General features: G+C 42.2%; 2 protein-coding genes across 3 annotated transcripts; one reads left to right on the forward strand and one right to left on the reverse strand.

Moving 5' to 3' along the window:
* Positions 1 to 6,520: 6,520 nt before the first annotated feature.
* Positions 6,521 to 13,296, reverse strand: MIS12 (MIS12 kinetochore complex component). Its single transcript, XM_066262835.1, has 2 exons — positions 13,019 to 13,296; positions 6,521 to 8,873 (listed from the first exon to the last, which is right to left on the reverse strand). Exon 2 carries the CDS (start codon positions 8,845 to 8,847, stop codon positions 8,227 to 8,229), a length of 621 nt encoding a protein of 206 aa, XP_066118932.1. The 5' UTR covers positions 8,848 to 8,873; positions 13,019 to 13,296; the 3' UTR covers positions 6,521 to 8,226.
* Positions 13,297 to 13,487: 191 nt separating this feature from the next.
* On the forward strand, positions 13,488 to 27,484 carry DERL2 (derlin 2). 2 transcript variants are annotated; one of them, XM_066262833.1, is made up of 7 exons: positions 13,488 to 13,612; positions 14,448 to 14,513; positions 17,415 to 17,488; positions 18,984 to 19,077; positions 19,913 to 20,108; positions 20,836 to 20,926; positions 25,542 to 27,484. In XM_066262833.1, exons 1-7 carry the CDS (start codon positions 13,520 to 13,522, stop codon positions 25,645 to 25,647), a joined length of 720 nt encoding a protein of 239 aa, XP_066118930.1. In that variant the 5' UTR covers positions 13,488 to 13,519; the 3' UTR covers positions 25,648 to 27,484. The 2 variants fall into 2 exon arrangements, with proteins under 2 accessions (XP_066118930.1, XP_066118931.1); XM_066262834.1 differs by having other exon boundaries at positions 13,489 to 13,612; positions 14,451 to 14,513.
* The last annotated feature ends 27 nt before the right edge of the window (positions 27,485 to 27,511 follow it).

Raw genomic sequence — 27,511 nt, forward strand, 5'->3', positions numbered from 1 at the left:
TGGACCCGTAGGTGGTTGTCATCTCAGACCCAAAAGGTATAATACCAAAACCCACTTTGGCAGGTTATTCACCCACCTGCCATCTCGTTACTCAAAAATGTTAAATGTCAAAATGCAGCGTCCTACTGTTGCATATACTTTACTTGGAAATGTTTGTAATTATGGTACCTTTGATGGAATAACTCCATTTTCAGTCTCCTCTATATTCAGTTCTCTATTACTTTCCAGCTATGAAGTGAGCCTGCCAAACTTCCTAGTCTGCTCCAAGTTTCACCCCATTATCTTCACAACATCCCTACTGTCTCTCCAAAACAGATTTAATCCCATTATCCAGCATTCCAAAGATACAGCATCTCTGTCCAGCAAATAGCTATACAGGCTTTTCAATGGCATCTTCATATCAAGTTCCAGTAACATGCCAGTGTCCAGTTCTACTATCTCCTAACAGCGGGTCTGTCACTATCCCATTGTGACATTACCCGTTGCCCCTCAGTATTTAGCCCTCACTTGCCTCTATTATCAAGACATTTCTGCTTCACTACAGTCCCCCCACTAAGCTCTAGAATTTGTTCCCCTGATGAACCCATCTTGTCTTTAGAAGCTCAATAATTTCCAATTTCAGGGACTTGTCATTTCCCAGTTGTTTTCCCATAATTCCATATCACTACATGCCTTATCATCTTGCTCCTCTACACTTTATTTCAGTGCCAACAGTATGACATTCACTGTTCCCCAATGTTATCCTGTGCTTTACAGCCAGTTAATTACAATATCCTGCCCCGACCAGCACTCATAGCACAAAATGCTTATTCAGCTTTCAATATTGGATATTGGATCTACTACTATATTTTAATATTGACTAATCACTGAATCCCAGTATGTGGCCCAGTGTTCCCCAAATGTTTAGTCCCTCTGTTTCCCACTCACATGACTCCTGTTATCCCTTCAATGACAGTCCTTCAATGACTACTCAAGATCTAATCCTTCAAGATTCTTCCCTCAGCTGATGCCCTGATGATAGATAGAATCCACTATCCCATTTCCAAAACCAGAGTTTCCTTATGCTTTGGTACATTGTTTCACAAAGATCAATATTATTTTCATGCCATCAAATTTAGGCCTCTGCTTTCCACCCAAAGTTCCGATATCTGGTTCTCATGGCTACTGTTATTAGATCCTATTGCCTCTATAATGTGAACATTGGCTCAAATATTCCTCTAAATATCCAGCCCCATATGATCCCCTTATTCCACAACTCATTGTTTTCCCCAAATACTTAGATTTTAACTTTCTCCCCAATATTGTGCTCCATTCTTAACGTTCATCCCGTCACTGCTGTCCCACCCATCACTGCCGTCCCGCCCATCACTGCTGTCCTATTAAGCTCATGCCAACACCAAAAGCAACTGCTTTCTTCCCATTCCCCTAAATCCTCCCCACTAGCCCTTAAATTTCCCCATACCTTGAAATTCCTGAAATACCTGAAATTCCATTAAGCTCCGATGTTTGGCCCATATTTTCTAACCAATATTGAATTTCCACTATTCTCATACCATCCATATATACTTTTAGGATCCTTGTGTGTGTGACCTCATCATCAATTTTCCTCTTATAAAGTATCCCAGGGGCTGACCAGGCAGTGGCACAGTGGATAGAGTGTTGACCTGGGACACAGAGGACCAAGGTTCAAAACCCCAAGGTCGCCAGCTTGAGCGCAAGCTCATCCTGCTTGAGCGCATGTTCACCAGCTTGAGCGTGGGATCGCTGGTTTGAGTCCAAAGGTCTCTGGCTTGAAGCCCAAGGTCACTGGCTAAAACCAAGGTCGCTGGCTTGAGCAAGGGGTCACTGGCTTGGCTGGGGCCCTCCAGTCAAGGCACATGTGAGAAAGCAATCAATGAATAGCTAAGGTGCCACAATGAAGAACTGATGCTTCTCATCTGTCCCTTCCTGCCTGTTTGTCTCTCTCTCTCTCTCTCGCTAAAAAATAAAGTATCCCAGGATATTTGGTCACATATCCTCTCTACTGCCCACCAAATTTCATAGTTACTGTTTCCCTGTATTGAGCTCTCAGTTGTTTTCCAACTTCTGGTCTTCCAATAAAAGGTTGCTTTGTCCAAAACAGCAAGCCTCTCTAAGAATTAATGGACAGTCTTTTCAGTGTTTAATCATAAAAACAAATGGGCCCATTTTGTGGTCCTTGTGCCATATTGCTCAGGAATCAAATTCTAGAGAGTGTCTTATTGACATGGCTAGGGCCATATGCCTACCTTTGACCAGAAAGCAGAAGAAACAGTCTTATGAAAATAGCATGCAGGAAGAATAGTTTCCAAAAGGAAAACTGAAGTTATCAAGACTATGGATGCTGTGCTAACAACAACAACAAAAAAGACAGTCATCAGTAAACTTCATAAAATCATAAAAGATGGCTCCGACTGGATGGCTCAGTTGGTTAGAACATCATCCCCAAGCACAGAGGTTGCCGGTTCGATTCCTGGTCAGAGCACATACAGGAACAGATCAGTGTTCCTGTCTCTCTCTCCCTCTCACCTCCCCTCTCTCTCTAAAATCAATAAAATAAACTTTAAAAAAAAATCTTAAAAGATGAAAGGAGAGATGATTATTTTGGACAATTGTCCTATTGTGATTGGATTTTTAGGACCTGTAGATACATGGAAACAGTGAATAGTGGTTTCTGAATATCATGGGACAGTTCAAGTTGGAAACACAGTTGAAATTTAGCCATTTGGGACAGTGGAATCTATAATTGGGAAAATAATCAATTATTATTATTATTATTTTTAATGTTTCATGGTTTATTAGGTATCAAACACTGGAGATAGTGACTAGATACAAAACAGATACAACCCTTGCCTTCATGAAGCTCACTTTGTTAATAATGGAACTTACCATGTGGCAGGCTTCATGTTTGATATAGCATGAATTCACTGAATTCTTATAACCCAGTGAGGTAGTTTCTTTTATTCTCTTCATTCTCCAAATGAGAAAACAGGCATGGGTGTAGTGATTTGCCAAGATCACAACTAGTGATGGAGCTTGATAAACACAGGCATTGTTTCTGGAGTGTGTACTGTTGTTATTTTTACCAGAGTATTGACATACCATTCACGTACCATAAAACCCATTCATTTGAATTGTACACTTCAATGGCTTTTAGTATACTTAGTGTTGTGCAGCCATCGCCACAATCAATATTAGGTTATTTCATCATCCCCAAAACAAACCCTGCACCTCTTACCTATCTCCTTCCATACCATCCCGATCCCTAGGCAATCGCTAATCAAGCAACTTCCTGTCTCTACAGATTTGCCTATTCTCTATAGATTTGTCTATTCTGCACATTTCATAGTTGAGGCACTTTTGTTGTTCATTGATTGCTTCTCATGTGCCTTGATCTGGGGGCTCCAGCCGAGCCAGTGACCCCTTGTTCAAGCCAGCGACCTTGGGATCAAGCTAGTGACCATGGGATCATGTTAATGACCTTATGCTCAAGCCAGTGACCCCACGCTCAAGCTGGTGATCTCGGGGTTTCGAACCTGGGTCTTTAGCATCCCAGGTCAATGTTCTATCCACTGTTTCACCACCAGCCAGGCATGTGTTTTCATTTTCATGATGGTGTCTTCAAAGTACAAGCTTTTAATTTTGATGATGTCCCATTTAAATATTTTCCTCTTTTTTGCTTGTTTTTGGTGCCATCTCAAGAAACTATTGCCTAATTCAAGATCATAAGGATTTATGCCTGTGTTTTCTTGTTGCAGTTTTATAGTTTTAGCTCGTAATTAGGTCTTTTACCCATTTTGAGGTGTTTTTTTTAATGTATTCATTTTAGAGAGGAGAGAGAGGGAGAGAGACAGAGAGAGAGGAGAGAGAGACAGGGGGAGGAGCTGGAAGCATCAACTCCCATATGTGCCTTGACCAGGCAAGCCCAGGGTTTCAAACCGACGACCTCAGCATTTCCAGGTCGACGCTTTATTCACTGCGCCACCACAGGTCAGGCCTTGAGTTTATTTTTATACGTGGTATGAGATAGAGGTACAACTTTAATCACCAATGGCAAATTCCTTATGTAATGCAACCTCCAGAAAAACTCTGAAGGAGGGAATTTGGGAAGCTTCCCAGTTGGATTACCAGAACCCATCCACCATGCCATGGCCAAACTCCAGAGGGATAAAAGCTCCTTTGTCTGGGGCCTCCCCATTTATCTCATCTGGATCATATATCCTTTGTAATAAACTGGTAATCTAGTGAGTAAACAGTTTTCCTGAGTTCTGTGACTCTAGCAAGTTAATGACATCCAAAGGGGTCACTGGAACCTCTGATTTATAGCCAGTCAGTCAGTAGCACAGGTAACAACTTGGCCTTGTGACTGGCATTTCAAGGGGAGTCTTTCTGGGCCGAGACTTTAACCTGTGGAATCTGATGCTGAGTAGTCAGATTGAGTTGAATTTGAAATGTAGGACACACAGGTAGTCCCCCAAAATTGCTTGGAAAACCCCCATCAGAATTGAGTGCAGAATCTCTTACATAGTATTTCCTTATAATTCTTTTTATTTCTAAAATTAATAGTAATGACCACTCTTTACTTTCTATTAATATCATGCTAGCCTGACCAGGCGGTGGCACAGTGGATAGAGCGTCGGACTGGGATGCGGAGGACCCAGGTTCAAGACCCCAAGGTCGCCAGCTTGAGCGTGAGCTCATCTGGCTTGAGCAAAAAAGCTCACCAGCTTGAGCCTAAGGTTGCTGGTTCGAGCAAGGGGTTACTCCATCAGCTGTAGCCCCATGGTCAAGGCACATATGAGAAAGCAGTCAATGAACAACTAAGGTGTCGCAACAAAAAACTGATGATTGATGCTTCTCATCTCTCTCCGTTCCTGTCTGTCCCTATCTATTCCTCTTTGTAAAAAGAAAAAAAAATCATGCTAAACTGTCTCCTGAATTGGCCCTGTCACTGCAGCAGCAGGATGAGAAAAGTCTATTTGAAGGTGTATAGTGGGGAACAGGCATGATGTTTTAAGGGAGAATAGATAGATAATAAGTACAAGGAAAAGCGTGGGAGCAGGCATCTAGGGAAATTAAAGGTTTGATATTTTATAATCATAGGATCTAATGTAGAGGGAACCAAGAAATTGGGTGAGACTGATGCTGAATGGAAGACAAGGTAATGAAGAAGTAGGTAACCAAGAGTTTATTATCCTGATTTATTTCCACATGTTTGAGGGGGTAATTATTTGAGGACAATGGGGCCAAGTAAATTGATTTGTTCCTATACAGGCACTACTATGACAAATGGTAACAGTATTAATATCCAAAAATTATTTTTTAAAAGCATTTTTTTCGAGTGTTTTTTTAAAAATGTTTATTGATTTTAGAGAGAGGAGAGAGAGAGAAGGGGGAGGGAGGAGCAAGAACCATCAACTGTAGTAATTGCTTCTTGTATGTACCCTGACCCAAAAAGCACAGGGTTTCGAAACAGTGACCTCAGAATTCCAGGTTGATGCTTTATCCACTGCGCCACCACAGGTCAACTGTATGACTATCTTAATATTCTAATTTCACTATGTACATTAGACTTCTGTGGCTACCATAATTTCGTAATTTAAAATAACAGAAATGTATTCTCTGTTCTGGAGGCCAAAAATCCAAAATAATGGTGTCAGCAGGGACATGCTACCTCCAGAGCCTCTAGGAGAGAATCTGTCCTTTGCCTCTTCCAGCTTATGGTGGCTGTTGGCATTCCTGGACTTTTGGCTGCATCACTCCTATCTGCCTCTGTGGTCACAATGTCTCTCTGCCTTTCTCTTATAAAAGACACTGATCTCTGGATTTAGACACCCCTTCCCTAGATTGAGGATGATCTCATCTCCAGATCTTTACTTATACCCGCAAAGATCATTTTTCCAAATAAGGCAGTCACAGGTTCCAGGTATCAGGACATACATGGACAAACCTTTTAGAGGAATCGCCCTTCAACCCACTATACTACATTTTAATTAAGCTACAAATATCTCTTTAAAAGAGAGAAAAACAAGCCCTGGCCGGTTGGCTCAGCGGTAGAGCGTCGGCCTAGCGTGCGGAGGACCCGGGTTCGATTCCCGGCCAGGGCACACATAAGTGCCCATTTGCTTCTCCACCCCTCCGCCGCGCTTTCCTCTCTGTCTCTCTCTTCCCCTCCTGCAGCCAAGGCTCCATTGGAGCAAAGATGGCCCGGGCGCTGGGCATGGCTCTGTGGCCTCTGCCCCAGGCGCTAGAGTGGCTCTGGTCGCAACATGGCGACGCCCAGGATGGACAGAGCATCGCCCCCTGGTGGGCAGAGCTTCGCCCCTGGTGGGCGTGCCGGGTGGATCCTGGTCCGGCGCATGCGGGAGTCTGTCTGACTGTCTCTCCCTGTTTCCAGCTTCAGAAAAATGAAAAAAAAAAAAAAAAGAGAGAAAAACAAAAATTTTCATTTGGATAGTCATATCAAAGAAGGAAACATACCACAACATCAGAGATAGCAAAAAACTGAAAACCAAAGCTTTTTATTTTTATTTATTTATTTTTTAAAATTTTTTATTCGTTCATTCTAGAGAGAAGGGGGGAGGAGCTGGAAGCATCAACTCCCACATGTGCCTTGACCAGGCAAGCCCAGGGCTTCGAACCCGAAGACCTCAGCATTTCCAGGTCGACGCCCCATCCACTGCACCACCACAGGTCAGGCCAACCAAAGCTTTTTGAAACATACGTATTTCATGTACAAGATTGAAAAAAAGAACTCTTTGAAAATAAGCACAGGTCATGTAAATATACTTCCTAAATCTGCAAATATTTAATTGCAAACATTAACACTCTAAATTACTCTTTTACATAAAAGAGAAATTCCAAATCCTATTATTTAGGAAGACATGGAGGGCAGGCAATACCTTGAGAGTAACAATTGCCAAATCTTCCCTAACATGTTACATGGGTTAATTACAAAAGGAAATCTCAGATGTCACTGAATTTAAGCAAAAGACACATCTAGAATTTTCCACCGAGGGCACTAAATATTTGATGCTTATGAGTATGAATACATAAGTTAATTAAATATTAGGTACAAAGAAAATTCAAAAACAATCTGAAGTATGCAAAGAAAAATTTGTCATAAATACCTAACAGTGACAGTCAGTTAATATAAACTTTGCTATTGTGTGTGTTCCAGGCTTCCTTTTCTATCCCAGCAAGATCTGCTTCTTTATTGACCACTGTCTTCCACTGCTGGGCTTCAACACAGTAAGTTGTTTAACATCATCAAGGCCTTGGTCATGGAAAGGATTTATGTCAGAAACAAAACTTCTTTCACCCTGGCGGGATAGCTCAATTGACTAGAGCATTGTCTTGAAGCTCAGAGGTTGCCACTTTGATCCCTGGTCAGGGTACAGACAAGAGCAGATCACTGTTCCTGTCTCTCTCCCTTTCTCAAATTAATACAATTAAAAAAATTATTTCTTCTTTACTAAAGATCATCATTGTTTTTTCTGCTACTTGCTTCTTTTTTATTTACTTACTGATTTGGGGGGGGAGAGAGGGAGGGAGAGAACGAAAGGAGGGAGAGATTGATATGCTGTTCCATTTATTTATGCATTCACTGGTTGATTCTTATACGTAGGTGCCCTGACCAGGGATCAAACCCGCAACCTTGGCATATTGGGATACCACTCTAACCAACTGAGTTACCCAGCCAGGGCCTGCTACTTGCTTCTTCCAACTATTTATCAACTTTGTGTGAGAAAAATTATGGGGCAAGAGTAAGCATTTTATGTTGGCAGTGTAGTGGCTGATTAATAAAGAAGCCATCCACTCAACCTTTTTGTCATCTGGTCCCATCTAAACAATAAATACAAAAAAAAAAAAAAATCAACGCTACAAAGAACTCATGACTGAGGCAAAATTTTTCAAATATCTTTGATTGGCCATGGAATGCATTATTTCTTCATCATGCCCCTAAATGAGTCTTTATTGGATCAAGAATCCCTTCCCACCTGAAAGGAATAAATGCTTCAAAGATTAGTTCAGAGTAGTACATAGATACTTCAGGAGAGTGGACCAAAAAAAGAGGAAAATGTGGAATATAAGGAAGGGTAAACAAAAAAAATCCAACAAATATACAGTTCACTAAAATAAGCCTCGTCATTAACATAAATCCTTTACTCATTCTACTTTTGACCAGCTCCTTTTACTATCTAGAAATTAAGATATTTTCAGTCTTTTGCTTTCCTTTTCCACATTGTCTCTAATATTCTGGAGTTTTCTTGAGTTCTGGACCAGAAAAATCAAGTTGTCCCTAAAATCACTAGTCCCATGATCTCTGCCAACCTTTTCAAGCTCATCAAATAAAACCAAGGTCTGTCTGAGTTTGGCCTGCACAATTTTTTGCTCTTCTAATTCTGCAAGAAGGGCCTGCTTAGTGCATAATTCAGTCTTATACTTCTCCTGTAACTGTTCAATTTCTTTTTGGAGAAGCTGAAATTCTTCCTCACTGTAAGGATGCATCTCCTGAGATTTATCTTCTGGAAGCAAGATGTTTGGGGGAATACGTAAAACCCACTGTAAAAGTAGGTGTTCCATTTTGACAAAAAGATTATCAAAACGTCCTTTCATGAAGCAAAGAAACTTTTCTGTGCATCTACGAATCTGGACTGGGCTAATCTCACAGTTTGGGATGCCATCCAGCTTCTTCAGAATAACCTGTTCAACAGCCTGCATCACTTCAAACAGGTAGTCTTGAAATGCAATGTAGATCCTGAGCATGCACGTTTGGGGGGTGAAGCCAAAGAACTGGGCCTCATAGGTCATTGGATCAACAGACATCTTGGCTTATTTTGCTTGTGAAAAACCTGCAAATATAAACAAAAAAATCAGATAAAAAAATCATCTGACTAAAGTAACAAATCACATTACAGATAGAAAAGTTTGTGTTCCTTGATACCCAATGCCAATTCCAGCCTCACTCATTCACAAAAGGATGCAAATCCTTGCCTCTCTGAAGCTTTCCATCAGCCTATAACCTCCCTTACCCTCTCATTTCCCTCACCTCTCATTTATTGAAGACACTTGCCCGTGGCTCAGTCTTCTAAAGTTTGTTATTATCCTAGACCAGTGGTTCTCAAACTTTTTGAAGTTGGGGCACATTTAAAATCCTACAAATATAATTGTAGGTGCACTATATACAAATTTCTGAAAAATATGTTATAATAAGTCAAATATTAAAGAAAGAAAATATAAAGTCCAAGCATGCTTTTCTGGTAATTAAATGAAATAAATACAACAAAATTAAATTTATTCTGACATTAAAAACATTTTTATGTTACATTTTTTGAGTTATGCTTTTTAGAATTCATAAAAAAGAGGGGTTAAAAAATTAAAAAACGACAAAAAGTTATTTTTATATATACACTTACATTCTTAGTAAGATTTAGTAAATTCGGCAGGTCCTGGTGTGAATGTGTTAAGTTTTATCATTCTTGTGTTTATGAGAAACATGAGCCTGAAGTGTCCTAGCAATTTCTTCAATGTTTGGGCATATATTTGAAAGGCAAACTCTCATTTTGTCAATACATTGAAGAATTCCTCTCTTTTTACTCTTAATTGTGTTGAGTGCAAAAGCCCCCCCCCCCATACATATCATCTTAACTTTACACCAAACAAAGGATAGAAGAAACTTGCCTCCAGTCTTTCTGGGGAACATGGGGGGTAGTGTAAACAATCCAGCACCACAGCTTAACAGCCTTTTGCAACCTAATCAGGCAAGTGAGGTGGGCCGTTGGGCAGACTGTCAGCTTACAGCCAATTCCCCACACCTCTGTCCTCCAAAAATCTCAACTCCAAAAGCCCTGTTGGTTTTTTGGTCCCCAACAGGCACATACTTCTCTGGAATACCATCGGGCGCACCTGGAAATCTTCTAGGGCACACCAGTGTGCCCTGGCAGACACTTGAGAACCACTGTCCTAGACAATATTCAAATTTGAGACTCGGTTTCATGAGTTTCAATGGCTTCACTCTTTTAGCCACCTGGCTTTTGATATTTTTAACTTCTCTCTTCAACTGCCCCCCTCCTCCCCCCCCCTTTTTTTTTTTACCACAACTTAGTACACTATTCTTCCATTCTCATTCACATGAACTCATACTATACCTTAATCATCAAGACTTTCAGCCCTCTGATCCTCTCTTCCTTCCACTCATTCTGTCCCACTTCACTTTCTTCTCTATCCAACCTAGGCTCTATCACTTCAACCACTCCTTTGCTAAAGTCTTTAATTCCCTGTCCTTCTAATCTAGCCATTGGGGGGGGGGGGATTAAAGTTAGAAGCTGAGCAAGCAAGCCTCTTGTCAGCTTTATAACCCCAACAATGTTTCTTAAGGACCTAGAAGTCATTACTTAAGAATGTAAACATCTAGCAAAATAGCTCTCCTATCTCCTTGTCACTATGGGAGTTTAAACTGGGTACCACTTTTTTCTGAGCTATAATCATGCTTGTAGAAATAACAGTTTTATTATTCCTCCAGATAATTACATAGCTAAAATAAATGGTGACCTCAATTACCAGGTGAATTTATAATGAACTCTATGAAAGAATTTGAAGCAAAAGGTAGAGTCAAATTATTTTATGGGAAGACAAGATGCTGTTACCTTGAGAATGTATGTATATAATGGCTAAAAATAGAATGGCTGTAACTGCTTGCTGCATAAATAGGATAGAATTTCTTTGTCTTTTTGTAATATCACTCAGATTATCTACAGTGTGTTGTAATCTGGATATGATTATTCAGTAGTAAAACTACTTTCTTTTCTATGTTTATGAAAAAGATTCTCTGGGTTTACAGGATTTTTATTTCTTCAATACTACCCTATGCCTTCAGGCTCAAGTTCAAACTTCCAACATGGTTTATAAGAGCCTTTATCATCCAACCCTTACTAACCACATTCTGTCCTTTTTAAGGACCTCACCTATGCATAATTGAGTTGATAATACTTCCTATGTCATTACACTCTATTTTTAGTTCATGCTAGCTCTTCTCTTTTATTTATTTATTTTTTAATATTTTATTTATTGATTTTTTTAGAGAGAGGGGGGAGGGAGAGGGAGGGAGAGAGAGAGAGAGAGAGAGAGAGAGAGAGAGAGAGAGGAGGAAGCATCAACTCCCATATGTGCCTTGACCAGGCAAGCCCAAGGTTTCGAACCGGCAACCTCAGTGTTCCAGGTCGACGCTTTATCCCACTGCGCCACCACAGGTCAGGCGATCTTCCCTTATTTTATTCTTCCATCTTTCATCTCCCATAGGGAACTTATTCTAATGTTTTTAACATTTGCTTTTTCAATTCATCTTTCATTTTAATTCAATAGGTTGGAGATATATATTCTTGGAAAATAGTTTTATATATGTTTACATTTTTGTTTGCAATTACTTCATGTTGTTATATTATATTTAGTTTATTGGTTCTGATTGAAGTATTACAACAACTTTATCAGGTGCATACCACATTCATGTCTATTGTCCTTGTGACACCTAGTTTATTTTCAGCACTCTATTAACAGAAATGATGTTGCAATAAACACCCTCCTATGATGTCTAATTAGGGACTTACAGGGTATTTACAAGCAAGTAATTGCTAGCCATAGAATTTACTCATAATTTCACTAAATACCACCAAAATGTTCTCCAGAGCATGGGAGGGAGGGGGTCCTACAATATAGATTTTCTTGTATCTTTGCCAACACTCAACATTCTAATTTTTGCCAATCTGGTAGACATAAAATTGTTGTACTATGTTGTTTTTTGAAAACTAAAACCATCTAGCACCACACACAGGTTAGATACTCAGGACTTAAACTATCTAACTCCCTCACCCCAACAAACAACTGTTTACATTAGTATGACTTTACTGTTCTGAGGCCAGTGTATTTTCACGGTTCTAATGGCTTGAACAGCCCCAAAGATGGATCAACTCTTCAATGGGAAGCATCAACAATTTGTAACCTAAGACTGTCTGAAACCCCTGCCTCAGCTGTTTCTGCCAGTCCTGGACTGTTATCGCACGATTCCTACCCGAATCCTAATGAACCCTCAAACTGAAAGGAGCCACCTTAAACCAAACTTGCATTTCTCAAAAAATTCTGATCTTGCCTTTCCTCCCTGAAACACCACCAAAGCTCTTCTGAGGTCCTTTGTTCTCCCTAACCAGGGTAAGCAGTACATGCACCATTGTTTTATCAACAGGTTGCGAGGGTGATATTTGGGGATCAGGCCAAAATATTTTTAAGTGCATTTTTCTGATTACTAGTAAAGTTGGTGACCACGTCATACATGTTAGCTTTTCAAATTTCTCCTTCGTGAATTACTCATTCATAATGTTTTTAAAAAACCACTCTCTCCACCCTTTTACTTGATTCTTTCCTTATACGAGATTTGATGGTCACTCCCTGTTCCAAAAACCTTCAGCGCTTCCTTATTGTCTGTCAAGATCTGACTACTCTTGGTCCCAAACAAACCGAACTATTTATTTCTTTTCCCGGTGATGTCTTCCCCTTAAGAAAAGATGCCGTGGCCAAATATCCGTCAAGGTTCAGTTTAAACACACTTCCTTGGTGATGTCCCATCCTGTGAACCCCATCGGGACCTTTCTTCGCGCACGGACCAAGTTCTACTTTAGGATATTATCACGGGCAGCCTCGTCTTCTCTGCTAGACCGACAGTTCTTGGGAGCAGGACGAAGACGGCTTAGTCAATATTTGCAGAGTAAACACGGGACGCGCCCAGGAAACCTCAACAAATCGGGCCGACCGAGCTAGAAACCACCGGGCAGGAACTGCTTCCGGCCTCAGAACCGGTTCCCGTCGGGCCCGCGACCCCGCGGCATGCCGGGACCTTCAGGCCCGAGGCCCCGCCAGCGAGGCTGATCCAGCATCCTGCGATGATGACCAACTCAGTTCCACTCCTTTCCCCTCCTCCTCTGAGAAAATGCAGCCCCGTGGCACTTACCGAAGCGACCATGAGGGTGACAAATTCGATCAAACAGTGGTTTTCCGCCACTCCCTTTAAACCACCTCTTGCCGCCTAATACCCGCAGCAACGGACGGCTCCCCAAAATTCCGACCAATGCCCTCCTCAGCGAACAAGAGCAAAGGCGGGATACTGTCGCGCTCCTGATTGGCTGGCTGGACGGTCGGGAGGGAGCCAACTAGATTGTTGACTGAAAGGGGCGGGCAAGCTAGCTGTGGCCCACGAGGATTGGCGAAAGAGACCTGTGCTTACTCTCTCCTCCGCGACTTGGGATGGGTGAAGAAGCAAGGCTTGCCCTGCGGGGACACAACTCGTGATAGGTGAATGGCTTTCCTTAGGCCTCTTGCAATTGGTGGCTGGCAGTTTGCTCGGCGCCGATTGGACAACGGTATTAACGGGAGGCCTCTTTGATCCCGCCCCGCCGCTTGGCTGACTGGCGGAAGGGGAAGTGGGGCGGGAAGGCAGGTGGCGGTGGGGAAGATGGCGTACCAGAGCCTCCGGCTGGAGTATCTGCAGATCCCACCGGTCAGCCGCGCTTACACCACCGCCTGCGTTCTCACAACCGCCGCTGTGGTGAGCAGTTCCAGCGCCAGCTCCTCATTATCCAGGCTGGATATGATCGAGTCCTCAGGAAATTCGGGTTTGGGCCTCAGGGAATCCCAGATGGGTTTGTCTCAGGATGGGTGGAGGTGGACAGGGCTCACTCTGGGGCTCGGAATTGCTTTGAGAGGGCTTATCCAGTGACCCGAGGAGACAGTGCTACTGTTGGAACGGTAGAGGATCAGGACTGCAGGCCGGACCCATAGCAAGTCAGAGCAGCGGGAACCGCCCACCCAGAAAATGTGCCTGAGAACATTTTCTGGGGAAATGTTCCTTCTGGGGAAGGCCAAGGGGAGACTAGTGGGGGAAAGTCCGCTTATGAAGAAACTTGGGTATTGAACACAGAAATCTGGAGTTGTAGAGAGGGAAGAGTTTTGAAATAAAGTGTGCTTGTACAGGCTCACTGGAATCACACAGCCCTTACCTTGGCAGGGTCTTGATTCGGTTCTTTTGAGTGAGTTGTGTTTTTTCACCCAACTGTTTTTTAAGTGGTGCCCATGTGCTGGGCAGATTCGTGGCAGCTGCTTTTTATTTGCCTTATATGTAAGCTATCACCACCTGCTTCCCATTCCTACATGCCAACTTCAACTATTGCCACATAAAACACGCTTTTATTCAGTGTTAGGTACTGAGGATACAAAGAATTGTACCATTCTAGAAAATTATTTACCAGCCTTTCCCTCCAGCCTTAAATGATTCAGTCTAAGTGACAGAGTTGGAAATTGCTAGCCCAACTAATCCTTCATTGTAGATTATGAAATTTTGTTTCTTGATTGATTTGCTTTAAGAAGCTCTTTTTCTATTTCAGCAGTTGGAATTGATCACACCTTTTCAGCTGTACTTCAATCCTGAATTAATCTTTAAACACTTCCAAGTAAGTGGTCAATCACAACCATGATTGTTTCAGTTTTTAAACTTTTTTTTCTTTTTACTAGCAAATCCTGCCATATACTACCTCAAAAAATAATTCATTGGAAATATTCTATTGTAAATCTTATTGTGGTGGGGTATAAAGAGCTGATTCTGCTGTCTAAATAGGCTGCAGACTCACCTAGGCCCTAGTCCTAGGGGAAGTATAAGAGGTTCTCAAACTTCTCATAATGTACCAAATCAGAATCACCAAGGGTAGGAATTAAGAATCTATTTTGTGGAGATGAAAAAAAATCTGTATTTTTTTTTTTGAAAGTTGCCTGTATTTTTTTATTTTATTTTATTGATTTTAGAGACAGAGGAAGGGAGAGAGAAAAACAATTGATTTGTTGTTCCACCTATTTATGCATTCATTGGTTGATTCTTGTATGTGCCCTGACCCAGGACTGAACTCACAACCTTGGTATATTGGGAGAGCACTCTTTTTTTTTTTTTTTGCATTTTTCTGAAGCTGGAAACAGGGAGATACAGTCAGACAGACTCCCGCATGCGCCCGACCGGGATCCACCCGGCATGCCCACCATGGGGCGATGCTCTGCCCACCAGGGGACGATGCTCTGCCCATCCTGGGCGTCGCCATGTTGGGACCAGAGCCACTCTAGCGCCTGAGGCAGAGGCCACAGAGCCATCCCCAGCGCCCGGGCCATCTTTGCTCCAGTGGAGCCTTGGCTGCGGGAGGGGAAGAGAGAAACAGAGAGGAAAGCGCGGCGGAGGGGTGGAGAAGCAAATGGGCGCTTCTCCTGTGTGCCCTGGCCGGGAATCGAACCCGGGTCCTCCGCACGCTAGGCCGACGCTCTACCGCTGAGCCAACCGGCCAGGGCCGGGAGAGCACTCTTAACAAACTGAGCTACCTACCCAGGGCTCTGCATGGTTTTTTGTATTTTTTTTTTTAAGATTTTATTTATTGGTTTTTACAGAGAAAGGAAAAAGGGGGATTGAGAAGTATCAACTTACAGTTGCTTCACTTTAGTTGTTCATTGGTTGCTTGTACAGTGTGTGCTTTGACCAGGCAATACCAGGGTTTTGAATCTCAACTAAGTGACCTCAGCATTCCAGGTGGACACTTTATCCATATCCACTGCACCACCATAGGCCAGGCAGGGCCCTGCATAGTTTTGATTTGATTTGTCCAGTTCCTATATTAGGAATCACTAGTTCAGCGTTAGTATTGTATTTGAGAGGAGACTGACCAGCTAGCTGCCCAGGGAGAATCTCACACAGTGCCCTTATTTTGTGCACTCACCACTTGGCACACCTACCACCTTGGTCCAGTTCAGAAACTCAATTCTATATTTAGTGCTTTAAAATTGATCCATCTTCCAGGAATCAGATCATACTGATAAAACTACAAAAGACCGACATAAACAATATGCCAGGGTATTAGATTACAGTAGGTGATAGTCCTTTGCAGTAACTAGAATGCTAAAAGAGATGTATTTTCCTGCTCCAGGGTGTTCATATAGTGGGAAAGAGACCCAACCACCAGTAATTCTGCCTCTATTCATACTATTCCCTCTGTTGCAAATCTTTGAAATTTTATACCCATTGAACTCTAGCATGCCTTTCAAAACTGCAGCTTTTGTGTAAACTTCTCAGATTCATCTTCCTTTGTGTCCCCAGGGTATCTGTAAATGCTTCAGAGCATCTCTCATCTCATAATTGCACTTATTTATATGCTTTTCTCGCTAGCTCCATTGAGTACTCTAAAATCCTGGACACAGTTATTATGTAGACCGAATTGTTTCAACTTTAATAGTTACCAATTTTTAAGAATTTGATAAAGCAGTTCTGTGGACTCTTGTCACTGCCCTCTTTGATACTCACATAGCCTTTGCTGGGAGCTGTCCTCTATCCAAGCTTTGCTTCCAAGTTAATACTTGATTTGGCCTGGGATTAAACTCTTGATTCTGTGCATCTACAATAACAGGAGTTCTGGGTTTGAGGATGTCAGTTTCCTTTTGGCAATTTGTGCGTCCTTGGGCAAGCCATTTTCCCTTATTTATGAAATGGGGATGGCAGTAACAGGATTAAGATCACATGAAAGAATATGTTAAAACACTTTAAAATGTTAAGTGCCTTATCATTGTGAGAAGTTCTTTTTATTGTGAATGTTGATGAGTTGGGTAGGGAACAGTCAAGTCAGGGTTTCCAACAAGAAAACGAGTGTCCTTATATCTACCAATTAAATTTTAATTATTAGAGCATTAGGTATTTATTTGTAGGGAGTTGGCTATTTGTTCAGATTAGAACTTGAATATTTGCTTTACAATTACTCTATACTCTAGATGTTTTGGACTACCTAATACAGAAACATTTTTAGCAATTTATATTAGATCCCTGGTGACCTGTGGTGGCGCAGTGGATAAAGCGTCAACCTGGAAACACTGAGGTTGCTGGTTCAGAACCCTGGGCTTGCCTGGTCAAGGCGCATATATTAGATCCCTGGAGTTTTTCCCTGGTATCTCAAGACTGTTCACTAGATTGTGATCCTGCGTGTATATGAAAGCACTGTTTTCTATTATGCAAATTAACCTAGCCTTGCCATCAAACTTTTTCCATAGTTTGCCTGACCATGTTAAAGACAATCACAATTTCAAGTTTTCTTTCCTATTATCTTTACAAATGTCAGGGGCTGAGTGACCTTACTGTATTCAGATTTTCAGCTAAAAGCAGCACAAAATTCAGTATCAGATTTTGTGCCCCACTTTTTGGTTCAGACCGTAGTATCACCTATCCATGGCTTTTCAGCCCTTGTAGTCAGAGGATATCTCTTGTCTTAATATGGAAATGTTTCCTGGTGTATTTTTCTTAATCTATCTTTCTCTTGATTTTTTTCTTTTAACAGATATGGAGGCTTATCACCAATTTCTTGTTTTTTGGGCCAGTTGGATTCAATTTTTTATTTAACATGATTTTTCTGTATCCTTTATTAAGTGGAGTTGGCATAAAAACTTAATTCTGTTATTTTTGTTACCATCTTACCTGTAACTTCTAAGTCCTAGCTCAGTAGTACTCAGAGCAGTTGGTCAGATAGTAATGTTTTGAGAGTGTTTGTAGGTCACTGTTTGTCCAAGGGGAGGTATTTAACCATAAAATGATGACATTTCTGTCTATAAGTTACTTGCAGATCTGATCAAGGGAGAGGAGTGATTTAATTGAGACTTACTTATAAAATAACACCAGTAGATTTTTACCAAGTGGTAAAAATAAAAACAACCTGAATACAGTGATAATTAACAGTTGTTTTGTTTGTTTTTTGATAATTAACAGTTTTGATACAGGTTTGGGAGTGGGTTCATAAGGAATGAAAACTTGAGATCTCCTGGTATCTTAGTTGCTAGTTCTGCTGACTGAAAAGACAGTGCCATCACGTCTGCCAGGCTTACCATGTTCCAGTTTGTTGAAAGGAAGGGTTGTGCTCTGGTCATGTGGTAATTGAGGCCACTGAGTAGAGCTTCCTCCTTCACCCTGACGCTCTTGAAAGAAGGCAGTGATACCTCTCCTGGTCAGCAGTAGACAGCAATGTAGGGGTCATAGGATTATTGCCCTAGGATGGATTCCTGTGTCTCCTACATGGTATATTCTGGTAAGTTTCTGGTAATTAAATTTTTTCACCGTAATGTAACTTCATTGACCGAGGTATAGAAATGCTTAATCTACCTGTCCTGACAGTATCACAAGAGGCTTCTTTTTTTTTTTTTTTTTTTTTCTGAAGCTGAAAACGGAAGAGACAGTCAGACAGACTCCTGCATGCGCCCGACCGGGGTCCACCTGGCACGCCCACCAGGGGGCGAAGCTCTGCCCCCTCGGGGCTTCGCTCTTTTGCGACCAGAGCCACTCTAGCGCCTGGGGCAGAGGCCCAGGAGCCATCCCCAGCGCCCGGGCCATCTTTGCTCCAATGGAGCCTCGGCTGCAGGAGGGGAAGAGAGAGAGAGGAAGGAGAGGGGGAGAGGTGGAGAAGCAGATGGGCGCTTCTCCTGTGTGCCCTGGCCGGGAATTGAACCCGGGACTTCCGCACGCCAGGCCAATGCTCTATCACTGAGCCAACCGGCCAGGGCCACAAGAGGCTTCTTAATGGGGATTTCTTCTAAGTTAGGCTGTGAAAAAGCAAGGGTATGCAGATTATGGTGTGGCTGAACATGGGCAAGATTATACAAATTTGAAAAGGTTTAATAGGTGGTTGTAACCATGTTTATCCAGCATCTAGCTTAGTTCCCCAGTAAGGAACAGATTTTGTGAAATCTGGAGTTGCCTTAAATGTAAAAGAATAACTATACTGCCACTCATAAATGTTCTTAAAGAAAAAAGGCTTGACTTAACAACTAACATGGAGTCCAAGTGTACTTAAGTAATACATTCAATTTTACTTTCTCCATATTTGTGTGCTTCACATTTTCTTAACTTGGAACTTAAGATATCGTTACTGTCGAATGCTAGAAGAAGGCTCTTTCCGAGGTCGGACAGCAGACTTTGTATTTATGTTCCTTTTTGGTGGATTCTTAATGACTGTATCCTTCAACAAAGAGAGCAAACGCAGGAAAATGTTAACACCCTCTTCCTGAAGTTTTTCATGTCTTCCACAGTTCACTGGATACTCTGAATAAACAGACCTCCAGATTTTAACTTTATCTTTTTAGGGTGTTACTATTTATTTTACGGCACACTTCATGTGACAGCTTTCTAAGCCCAAAGACTAGACAAGAATCTTTTCTACTATGAGCAAGTCAGAGGAACTTTTAACCCAGCTGGTTACTGTTATATATCTTAGCTATAAAGGGTGGGGCAAAAGTAGGTGTACAGGGTTCATATGGAAAATAATACAATAATTAATAAGTAAACTATTTTGCATACTCGTAACTATAAACCTATTTTTGTCCCACCCTGTATTATTGGTCATAGGTGTACATCACTTTTAAATAAATTGGTAAGATGTTTATTTGGTTACTACCAAAACTGATAAATTATGTTTTCAAAAAAAGAATTGTCAGCCGTAGACCAGATTTGAATGTAGTTCTGGCTAACAAGATGGTTTTGCTCCAGCTGGCTTTATTCACCTTTGTAAAGGTGCTAACGGTGAGTGGACTTGAATGCCATTATTGAACAAATAACACATTTTCCAAAAAGGCAAGAACTTGAAAGCAGAATAATACTTTGAAATCCATATGATTCAGCCTAAGTGGTTTTTGCCTGGTCACTCTGGGAAATTATTTTCAGGCTTTCTTCTAAAGATGTAAGTAACTAATACTCCACTTTCCTGATTTAAACTTTGGTTAGAACACAATCCTTAGTTCTCTTCCCTATTATACTTTTAATGTTGATATTTTCCTTAATGCCATCTGCTAGATTTTTGGTTTGTTTGTTAGCTTAGTTTTTTTGGGTCAGGCCTTTACAATAATGCTTGTCTACGTGTGGAGCCGAAGAAACCCATATGTCCGCATGAACTTCTTCGGCCTTCTCAATTTCCAGGCCCCCTTTCTACCCTGGGTGCTCATGGGCTTTTCCTTGTTATTGGGGAACTCAATCATTGTGGACCTCTTGGGTAAGACTGTTTTGTTTTTTTTGTTTTTTTATTTTTCTGAAGCTGGAAACGGGGAGAGACAGTCAGACAGACTCCCGCATGCGCCCAACCGGGATCCACCCGGCACGCCCACCATGGGCGAAGCTCTGCCCACCAGGGGGCGATGCTCTGCCCCTTTGGGGCGTCGCTCTGCCGCAACCAGAGCCACTCTAGCGCCTGGGGCAGAGGCCAAGGAGCCATCCCCAGCGCCCTGGCCATCCTTGCTCCAGTGGAGCCTCGGCTGTGGGAGGGGAAGAGAGAGACAGAGAGGAAGGAGGGGGTGGGGGTGGAGAAGCAAATGGGCGCTTCTCCTATGTGCCCTGGCCGGGAATCGAACCCGGGTTCCCCGCACGCCAGGCCGACGCTCTACCGCTGAGCCAACCAGCCAGGGCCGGGTAAGACTGTTATAACTACTTTTTCTATTACATTACTTATGAACTTATTTTATCACTCTTTTTCATGTTGATTCTGTCTGCCTTTCACGTAATAGCTATTGTGGGATTATTTGATACTTATATGCTCAAAGACTACAATATTAGTTTTTTACAAACTATAGAAATGATCCCTGAAAGTATAGTCTTAATATTAGTTTTTTAATTCTTAGTAACTATTGATATTTTTTCCTAAATATAAGGAATTATGTTGGTAGATTCACCTGTAATCAAAATTTTTATCCTCTCCCTCATCCTTTGTTTCTGGTTGACTTTAGGTATTGCAGTTGGACACATATATTTTTTCTTGGAAGACGTATTTCCCAATCAGCCTGGTGGAATAAGAATTCTGAAAACGCCATCTATTTTGTGAGTATTTCATACAAATATGTGGGGGTTTTTTGTTTTTGTTATTTGTTTTTTTCCTGTTTTTTTAATTTTCCATTGATAGAGAAGTTGGGGAGAGAAAGAGAGAAGCATCAACTCACTGTCCCACTTAGTTATTCCATTTCATTGTATACTCATTGATTGCTTCTCTCAACTGCCCTTACTGGGGATCAAACCTATGACCTTGATGCACCAGGACAACACTTTATCCCCTGATCCAGCTGGCCAGAGCCAGGTTACATGTTTTTGCAAATAAACTGGGACAGGGCATGAGTTTTCAAGCCAGTAAATATTTGCAGATTGAGCAGTCTTGACTGCGGTTGAGGAGCATTTGCATTGGGCAGGAGCAGACAGTGCCAGAATTGTGCAAGGAGCGGGGTTAACAAGCTCAGGGTGTCCTGAGGCTGACTTGTTAGTTGCTGTCCAAAATGACCATTAGCACCTCCTGTTCCAGAGAGGAGCCTGCTGGTTTTATGAAAGCTGCTGTGTTTAGAGAGGTGAGGTAGCAAAATGGGTAACGCTGCCCTGGCTGTGTAGCCTCGTTGGTTAGAGCATTGTCCCAGTACGAAAAGGTTGCCAGTTCAGTGCCGAGTCAGTGCCTGTGCAGAAACAGACTGATACTTTTCTCTCTCTCCCCCCCCTCCCGTTCTCTTCCCCCTCCCTTTCTCTTCCCCCCACTTCCTGTCTAAAATCAATGTTTTCTTTTTAATAGGCAAAACTGGGAGGTATTTTTGTTTTTTGCAAGAGAGAGAGAGTGATAGGGAGGCAGAGGGATGAGAAGCATCAACTTGTAGTTGTGTCACTTCAGTTGTTCACTGATTGCTTCTCATATGTGCCTTGACCAGGTGTCTACAGCTGAGCCAGTGACCTTGGGCTCAAGCTGGCGCACCCATGCTCAAACTGCAGGCTCGGGATTTCGAACCTGGGCCTTCAGCGTCCCAGGTCAACGCACTGTCCCCTGTGCTCCCACCAGTCAGGCACATACTAGTATTTTTAAAGATTCTGGACATTTACTATTCCTTCCTATGCTATACATCATTTTTGTTGGAATAACTCATTAATTTACTTAAAATTTTAATTGTTTAAATACACATATGATAGAATTCATCATTGTATACACTTGAAGGATATAGTTCAGTAGCATTAAGTACATTCACACTGTGCTTCTGTCGACACCGTTTATCCATAGAACCCTTTTCATATTGCAAAACTGAAACTCAGTACCCATTAAACAGTAACTCCCTGTCCTCTTTCCATTGACAACCAACATCCTACTTTCTGTCTCTATTGAATTTGACTACTCTGGGTCTATATATAAGTGGAATCATGCAGTGTTTGTCCTTTGTGACAGGCTTACTTCACCTAGCATATACTGTTTTCTTTTTTTAAAGATTCTGTTCATTTTAGAGAGGAGAAGGGGATAGAGTGAGAGAGAGAGAAAGAGAAGGGGAAGGAGCAGGAAGCATAAACTCCCATATGTGCCTTGACCAGGCAAGCCCAGGGTTCCAAACCTGCTACTTCAGCATTCCAGGTAGATACTTTATCCACTGCACTACCACAGGTCAGATCTTAACAAACTGTTTTCAAAGATCTTCCATGTTGTAGCATGTGTTAGAATTTTTTAATGTAATTTTTATTATTTATTTTTAAGTGACAGGAGGGGCGATAGACTCCCACAAGTGCCCCAACTAGGATCCACCCACCAGCCCCTTCTGGGGCCAGTGCTGGCAACCGAGCTATTTTTAGCACATGAGCCACACTTGAGCCAATCAAGCCACTGGCTGCAGGAGAGGAAGATGGAGAGGAGGGGGAGAGGGAGGGGAAGAGAACAGATGGTCACTTCTCTTGTGTGCCCTAACCAAGAATCAAACCCAGGATATTCGTATGCCAGGCAGAATTATTTTTGAAGTACAAACTTTTTTTATTAATTGATTTTTTTTTTTTAAATCAAAGGACAAATCTCTCTCTCTTTTTTTTTTTTTTTTCTGGCCAGCCAGTTGGCTTAGTGGATGGAGACCATCAGCCTGCTGTGTGGAAGTCCCGGGTTCAATTCCTGGTCAGGGCACACAGGAGAAGTGACCATATGCCTTTCTTCCCCTCCCTCTCCCACTTCTCTCTCTCCTCCTCTCATAGCCAGTGGCTCAATTGGTTCAAGCATCGGACCTGGACACCAAGGAGAGCTTGGTTGATTCGAGCATCAGCCCCAGATGGGGTTGCCAGGTAGATCCCACTTGGGGCACATGCGGGAGTCCGCTTCACTCTCTCCCCTCCTCTTAACTTAAAAAAAACAAACAAAAACATTTTATTGATTTTAGAGAGAGGAAGAGAGAAAGGCAGGAGGGAAGAGCGAGAAGCAGCAGCTCGTAGTTGCATCTCGTATGTGCCTTGACCGGGCAAGCCCTGGGCTTTGAACCAGCAACCTCAGCATTCCAGGTCGCTACCTTATCCACTGTGCCACCACAGGTCAGGCAATTAGAAAGTCATTTTGTCTTTTATTGGTTTTTAGAGAGACAAAAAAGAAGGGAAGAAGAGAAGGAAGCGTTCACTTGTTCCACTTAGTTTTGTGTTTATTGGTTGCTTTCTGTATGTGCCCTGACCAGATATCAAACCTGCAACCTTGGTGTCTCAGGATGATGGTCTAACTGACTAAGCTACCCAACCAGGGTAGAATTTCCTTTCTTTTAAGGTTGAATAATATTCCATCACATATGTATACCATTTTGTTTATGCACTCATCTGCCAATGGTTGTAGGGAGACATCCATGATAAGTTTAGTGAAAATCAGGGTACAAAACAGACATGGTATGATCTAACTTTTGTAAAATTACATATATAAAAGTTTTAGAAGAATAATGGGCCCTGGCCGGTTGGCTCAGTGGTAGAGCATCGGCCTGGCGTGCGGGGGACCCGGGTTCGATTACCGGCCAGGGCACATAGGAGAAGCGCCCATTTGCTTCTCCACCCCCACCCCCCTCCTTCCTCTCTGTCTCTCTCTTCCCCTCCCGCAGCCAAGGCTCCATTGGAGCAAAGATGGCCCGGGTGCTGGGGATGGCTTCTTGGCCTCTGCCCCAGGCGCTAGAGTGGCTCTGGTCGCGGCAGAGTGATGCCCCGGAGGGGCAGAGCATCGCCCCCTGGTGGGCAGAGCGTCGCCCCTGGTGGGCGTGCCGGGTGGATCCCGGTCGGCGCATGTGGGAGTCTGTCTGACTGTCTCTCCTCGTTTCCAGCTTCAGAAAAATACAAAAAAAAAAAAAAAAAGAATAATGAAAACATAAATGGTGATTATCTGTGAATTTTAGATATTTTACTCATATTTCCTGTTTTCTCTGTAATTAACATATTTTTTTGTTTGGTTTTTGTGTGTGTGATAGAGACAGAGAGAAGAACAGATAGGGAAAGACAGGAAGGGAGAGAGATGAGAAGCATCAATTCTTCATTGCAGCTCCTTAGTTGTTCATTGATTGCTTTCTCATATGTGCCTAGATGGGGGGGGAAGCTACAGCAGAGCTACCTTGGGCTTCAAGCCAGCGACCATGAGGTCATGTCTTTGATCCCATGCTCAATCTAGCAACCCTGTGCTCAAGCTGGTGAGTGCACGCTCAAGCCGATGAGCCTGCGCTCGAGCCGGTGACCTCGGGGTCTCAAATCTGGGTCCTCTGGGTCCCAGTCTGATGCTCTATCCACTGCACCACTGCCCGGTTAGGCTATCATTAACATACATTGTTTTTGTATTAAAAACTAGTAAAGAAGGTAAAAGCTAACATAAATATGAAATAATTGTGAATACCTTCAAAATATAACTTTTACGGGTTGGGGGGAGGTAAAAGGGGAAGGTATGGGGGAATAAATGGTGATGGAAGGGGACTTGACTTGGGGTGGTGAACACATGATACAGATGATATATTAGAGAATTGTACACCTGAAACCTATGTAATTTTATTGTTGTGAGTTGGGGGCGCAGAGAGAGAGATCAGCAGATGAAATCATCGTGGACTAGCAAAGGACCACCGCTTGCTCAGGCAAATGGCCCCGAGTTCGTGCTGTGTCCTATTTTTATTCACAAAATTTCAAAGAGCTTGTTTACTGAGAAATTGGCATAGCATCAAACATAACTTTTACTTAAAGATACATGGAATACATCTGCATGATAGCTTAATAACAATAGAATATCAAAAGGCATTAATTGCTAGTTTCTATGGTTCCCACAACATTCCTCTCTTTATCTCAAGGGATAACCTTGAAAGGAACAGAAATCTTATGAAAATGTTTTACTGAGAAAAAAGCCCAGCAACTGCCTTCAGTCACATAGACCTGTTTCAGTGACCCGCCTTCAAGTCACAAAACAATTCTCTTGGCAAAACATTCTTTTCTTGTTGGCTGTGTTCCCATCCAAGGCCGTGCAGTAGGTTATTCCACTACATTTTATTAACCAATTCATCCCAATAAATTCAATATAAAATAAGAAATAAAATGATAACTTTTTCATTGATGGGCAGATATGCTTGTCCATTGGTAGAAACCCCACGGGATCTTTTTGACTTTGCAGTATTAAAGACCTACTGTGACTCTGGAACTAAAGTATATGTTTCCTGTCTTTTAGGAAAGCTATTTTTGATACACCAAATGAGGATCCAAATTATAATCCACTTCCTGAAGAGCGGCCGGGAGGCTTCGCCTGGGGTGAGGGCCAGCGCCTCGGCGGGTAAAGCAGCAGTGCCAATTATGAGGCCCAGCTGGGAAGGACTCAGTGACATACCATTGGGAATCTTTTATCCTTTGTGTTGCAAAAGTGTGGACACTTTTGACAGCTTGACAGATTTTAACTCCAGAAGCACTTTATGAAATGGTACACTGATTAATCCAGAAGACATTTCCAGAAGATTGCCAGTGGTTCCTTACTGCACTGGTACTGAAAGTATAATCTCTTGGAGCCAAAAAACTGGGGAAACAAATACCCTGCTGCCTCTAACGAGCAAGTACACGAGTACTTGGGGCTGTGATGTGAGCAGAGCTTCATCTTCCTCTTCTTTGATAGACGAGGCCATGGTGTAAATGGAAGTTTCAGAGAGGACAAAATAAAACTGAATTCCCTCTCTCTCACTGAATTAAAGCTTTTTGTGTGATCTTTTAAATTGTGATAATGTATTCCAGCTCTCCTGCATAAGTCTGAGCGCAGAGCAATTTACATGCCCACTCTACCTGTGTCTCCACAGCTTTCAACTGGATTTCATTTCAAGATTGGAACTATGTGGCTGCATAAACATCTTACTAATTCAGACTGCCAGTTCCAGTAGGAAGGTTTGTTTCTGCTGTCCAGATAGTATGTTCTTATCAGGATTTTACAAAACTTCAACTTATCAGATGACATGGGGAAATGTGGGGGTGGGGTAAGGTGGTTTTTACAGCGGAGGACGTCAGCTACAGGAGAGGCCAGCTCTAGGCAGAAAGCGAATGCGGCATCTTATTTACTCTGCTTGCATTTCTCCATTCAGAAATACAGGGAAAGTCAGGTAATGGCCACATTTTTGTAAAGCAACAGAAAGAGCTTTAGACTTAGGAAACAAGTTAGAATGTTGACTTGAGCCAGATGAACAGGTACCAGTTAGGCAGGGATATATTTCTCCTGGGCCTATGGCTGGTTAACATTTGTCATTTGTTCCCCGAAAAGCTGAGAAACTTTTCAGAGCCAAGTACCTGGTTTACTTTCCCAATCAGGTAGAAATTAGATAAGTTCCACAGAAATAGGAACTTAATGCCTGTGGTTCAATAAATTCCCAAAATATTCATGTCCCTGAGTCTGAGCAGGTTTCATTCACACTGCCAAGTAATTCAGAGAACCCAGAGGACTAAAATTGACACCTCCACACCCCCAGAAAAGACATTATTTCAAATAGTTAAAATAAACAGCATGTATGTCGTAATTAGTTTCAGGCTTGTTAAGTGGTAGCTTTCTAGAGTGGCATTTTCCTCAGAGATTAAGGTTTAGATTAAACATAAACATTCTAAATGAGAATTTTCAGATTGTGAAGTAAAGTGAATAGTGTTTTAACATCTTTGACATGCATAAGGAATAGAATTTAAATATTTTACATGCTGCTAATCGGTAACTTTGAATATCAGATTGTTGCAATTTTATAGAATGTGGGTTAATGGGACTACTTTTTCTCCTAAGTGGTTTTAAAAAATATTTAAATGCTAATCTTGGAATTCATAATTCTTCTAGGGTTCTTAAATTGTATCTTTGTTCAAGAAAGCTTGAATTAGAAGCGTTTTTTTTTTTGGTTTTATTTTGAGGCTAGAATGAGTTTCTTGTGTGTGTGTGTGTGTGTGTGTTTGTTTTAGGTGAGGAGGGGAGAGAGTGAGGCAGGCTCCCACATGTGCCCCGACCAGGATCCACCTGGCAACCCTATCTGGGGTTGGTGCTCGAGTACTGAGCTATTTTTAGCACCTGAGGGTGATGCTGGGACTGGCCATGCTATCCTCAGTGCCTAGGGCCACACTCAAACCAATTGAGCCACTGGCTGCAGAAGGGTGGGAGGGAGGGGGAGAGAAGCAGATGGTCGCTTCTCC

This window comes from Saccopteryx bilineata, chromosome 2 (assembly GCF_036850765.1).
Source record: "Saccopteryx bilineata isolate mSacBil1 chromosome 2, mSacBil1_pri_phased_curated, whole genome shotgun sequence".
NCBI classification, from domain to species: domain Eukaryota; kingdom Metazoa; phylum Chordata; class Mammalia; order Chiroptera; family Emballonuridae; genus Saccopteryx; species Saccopteryx bilineata.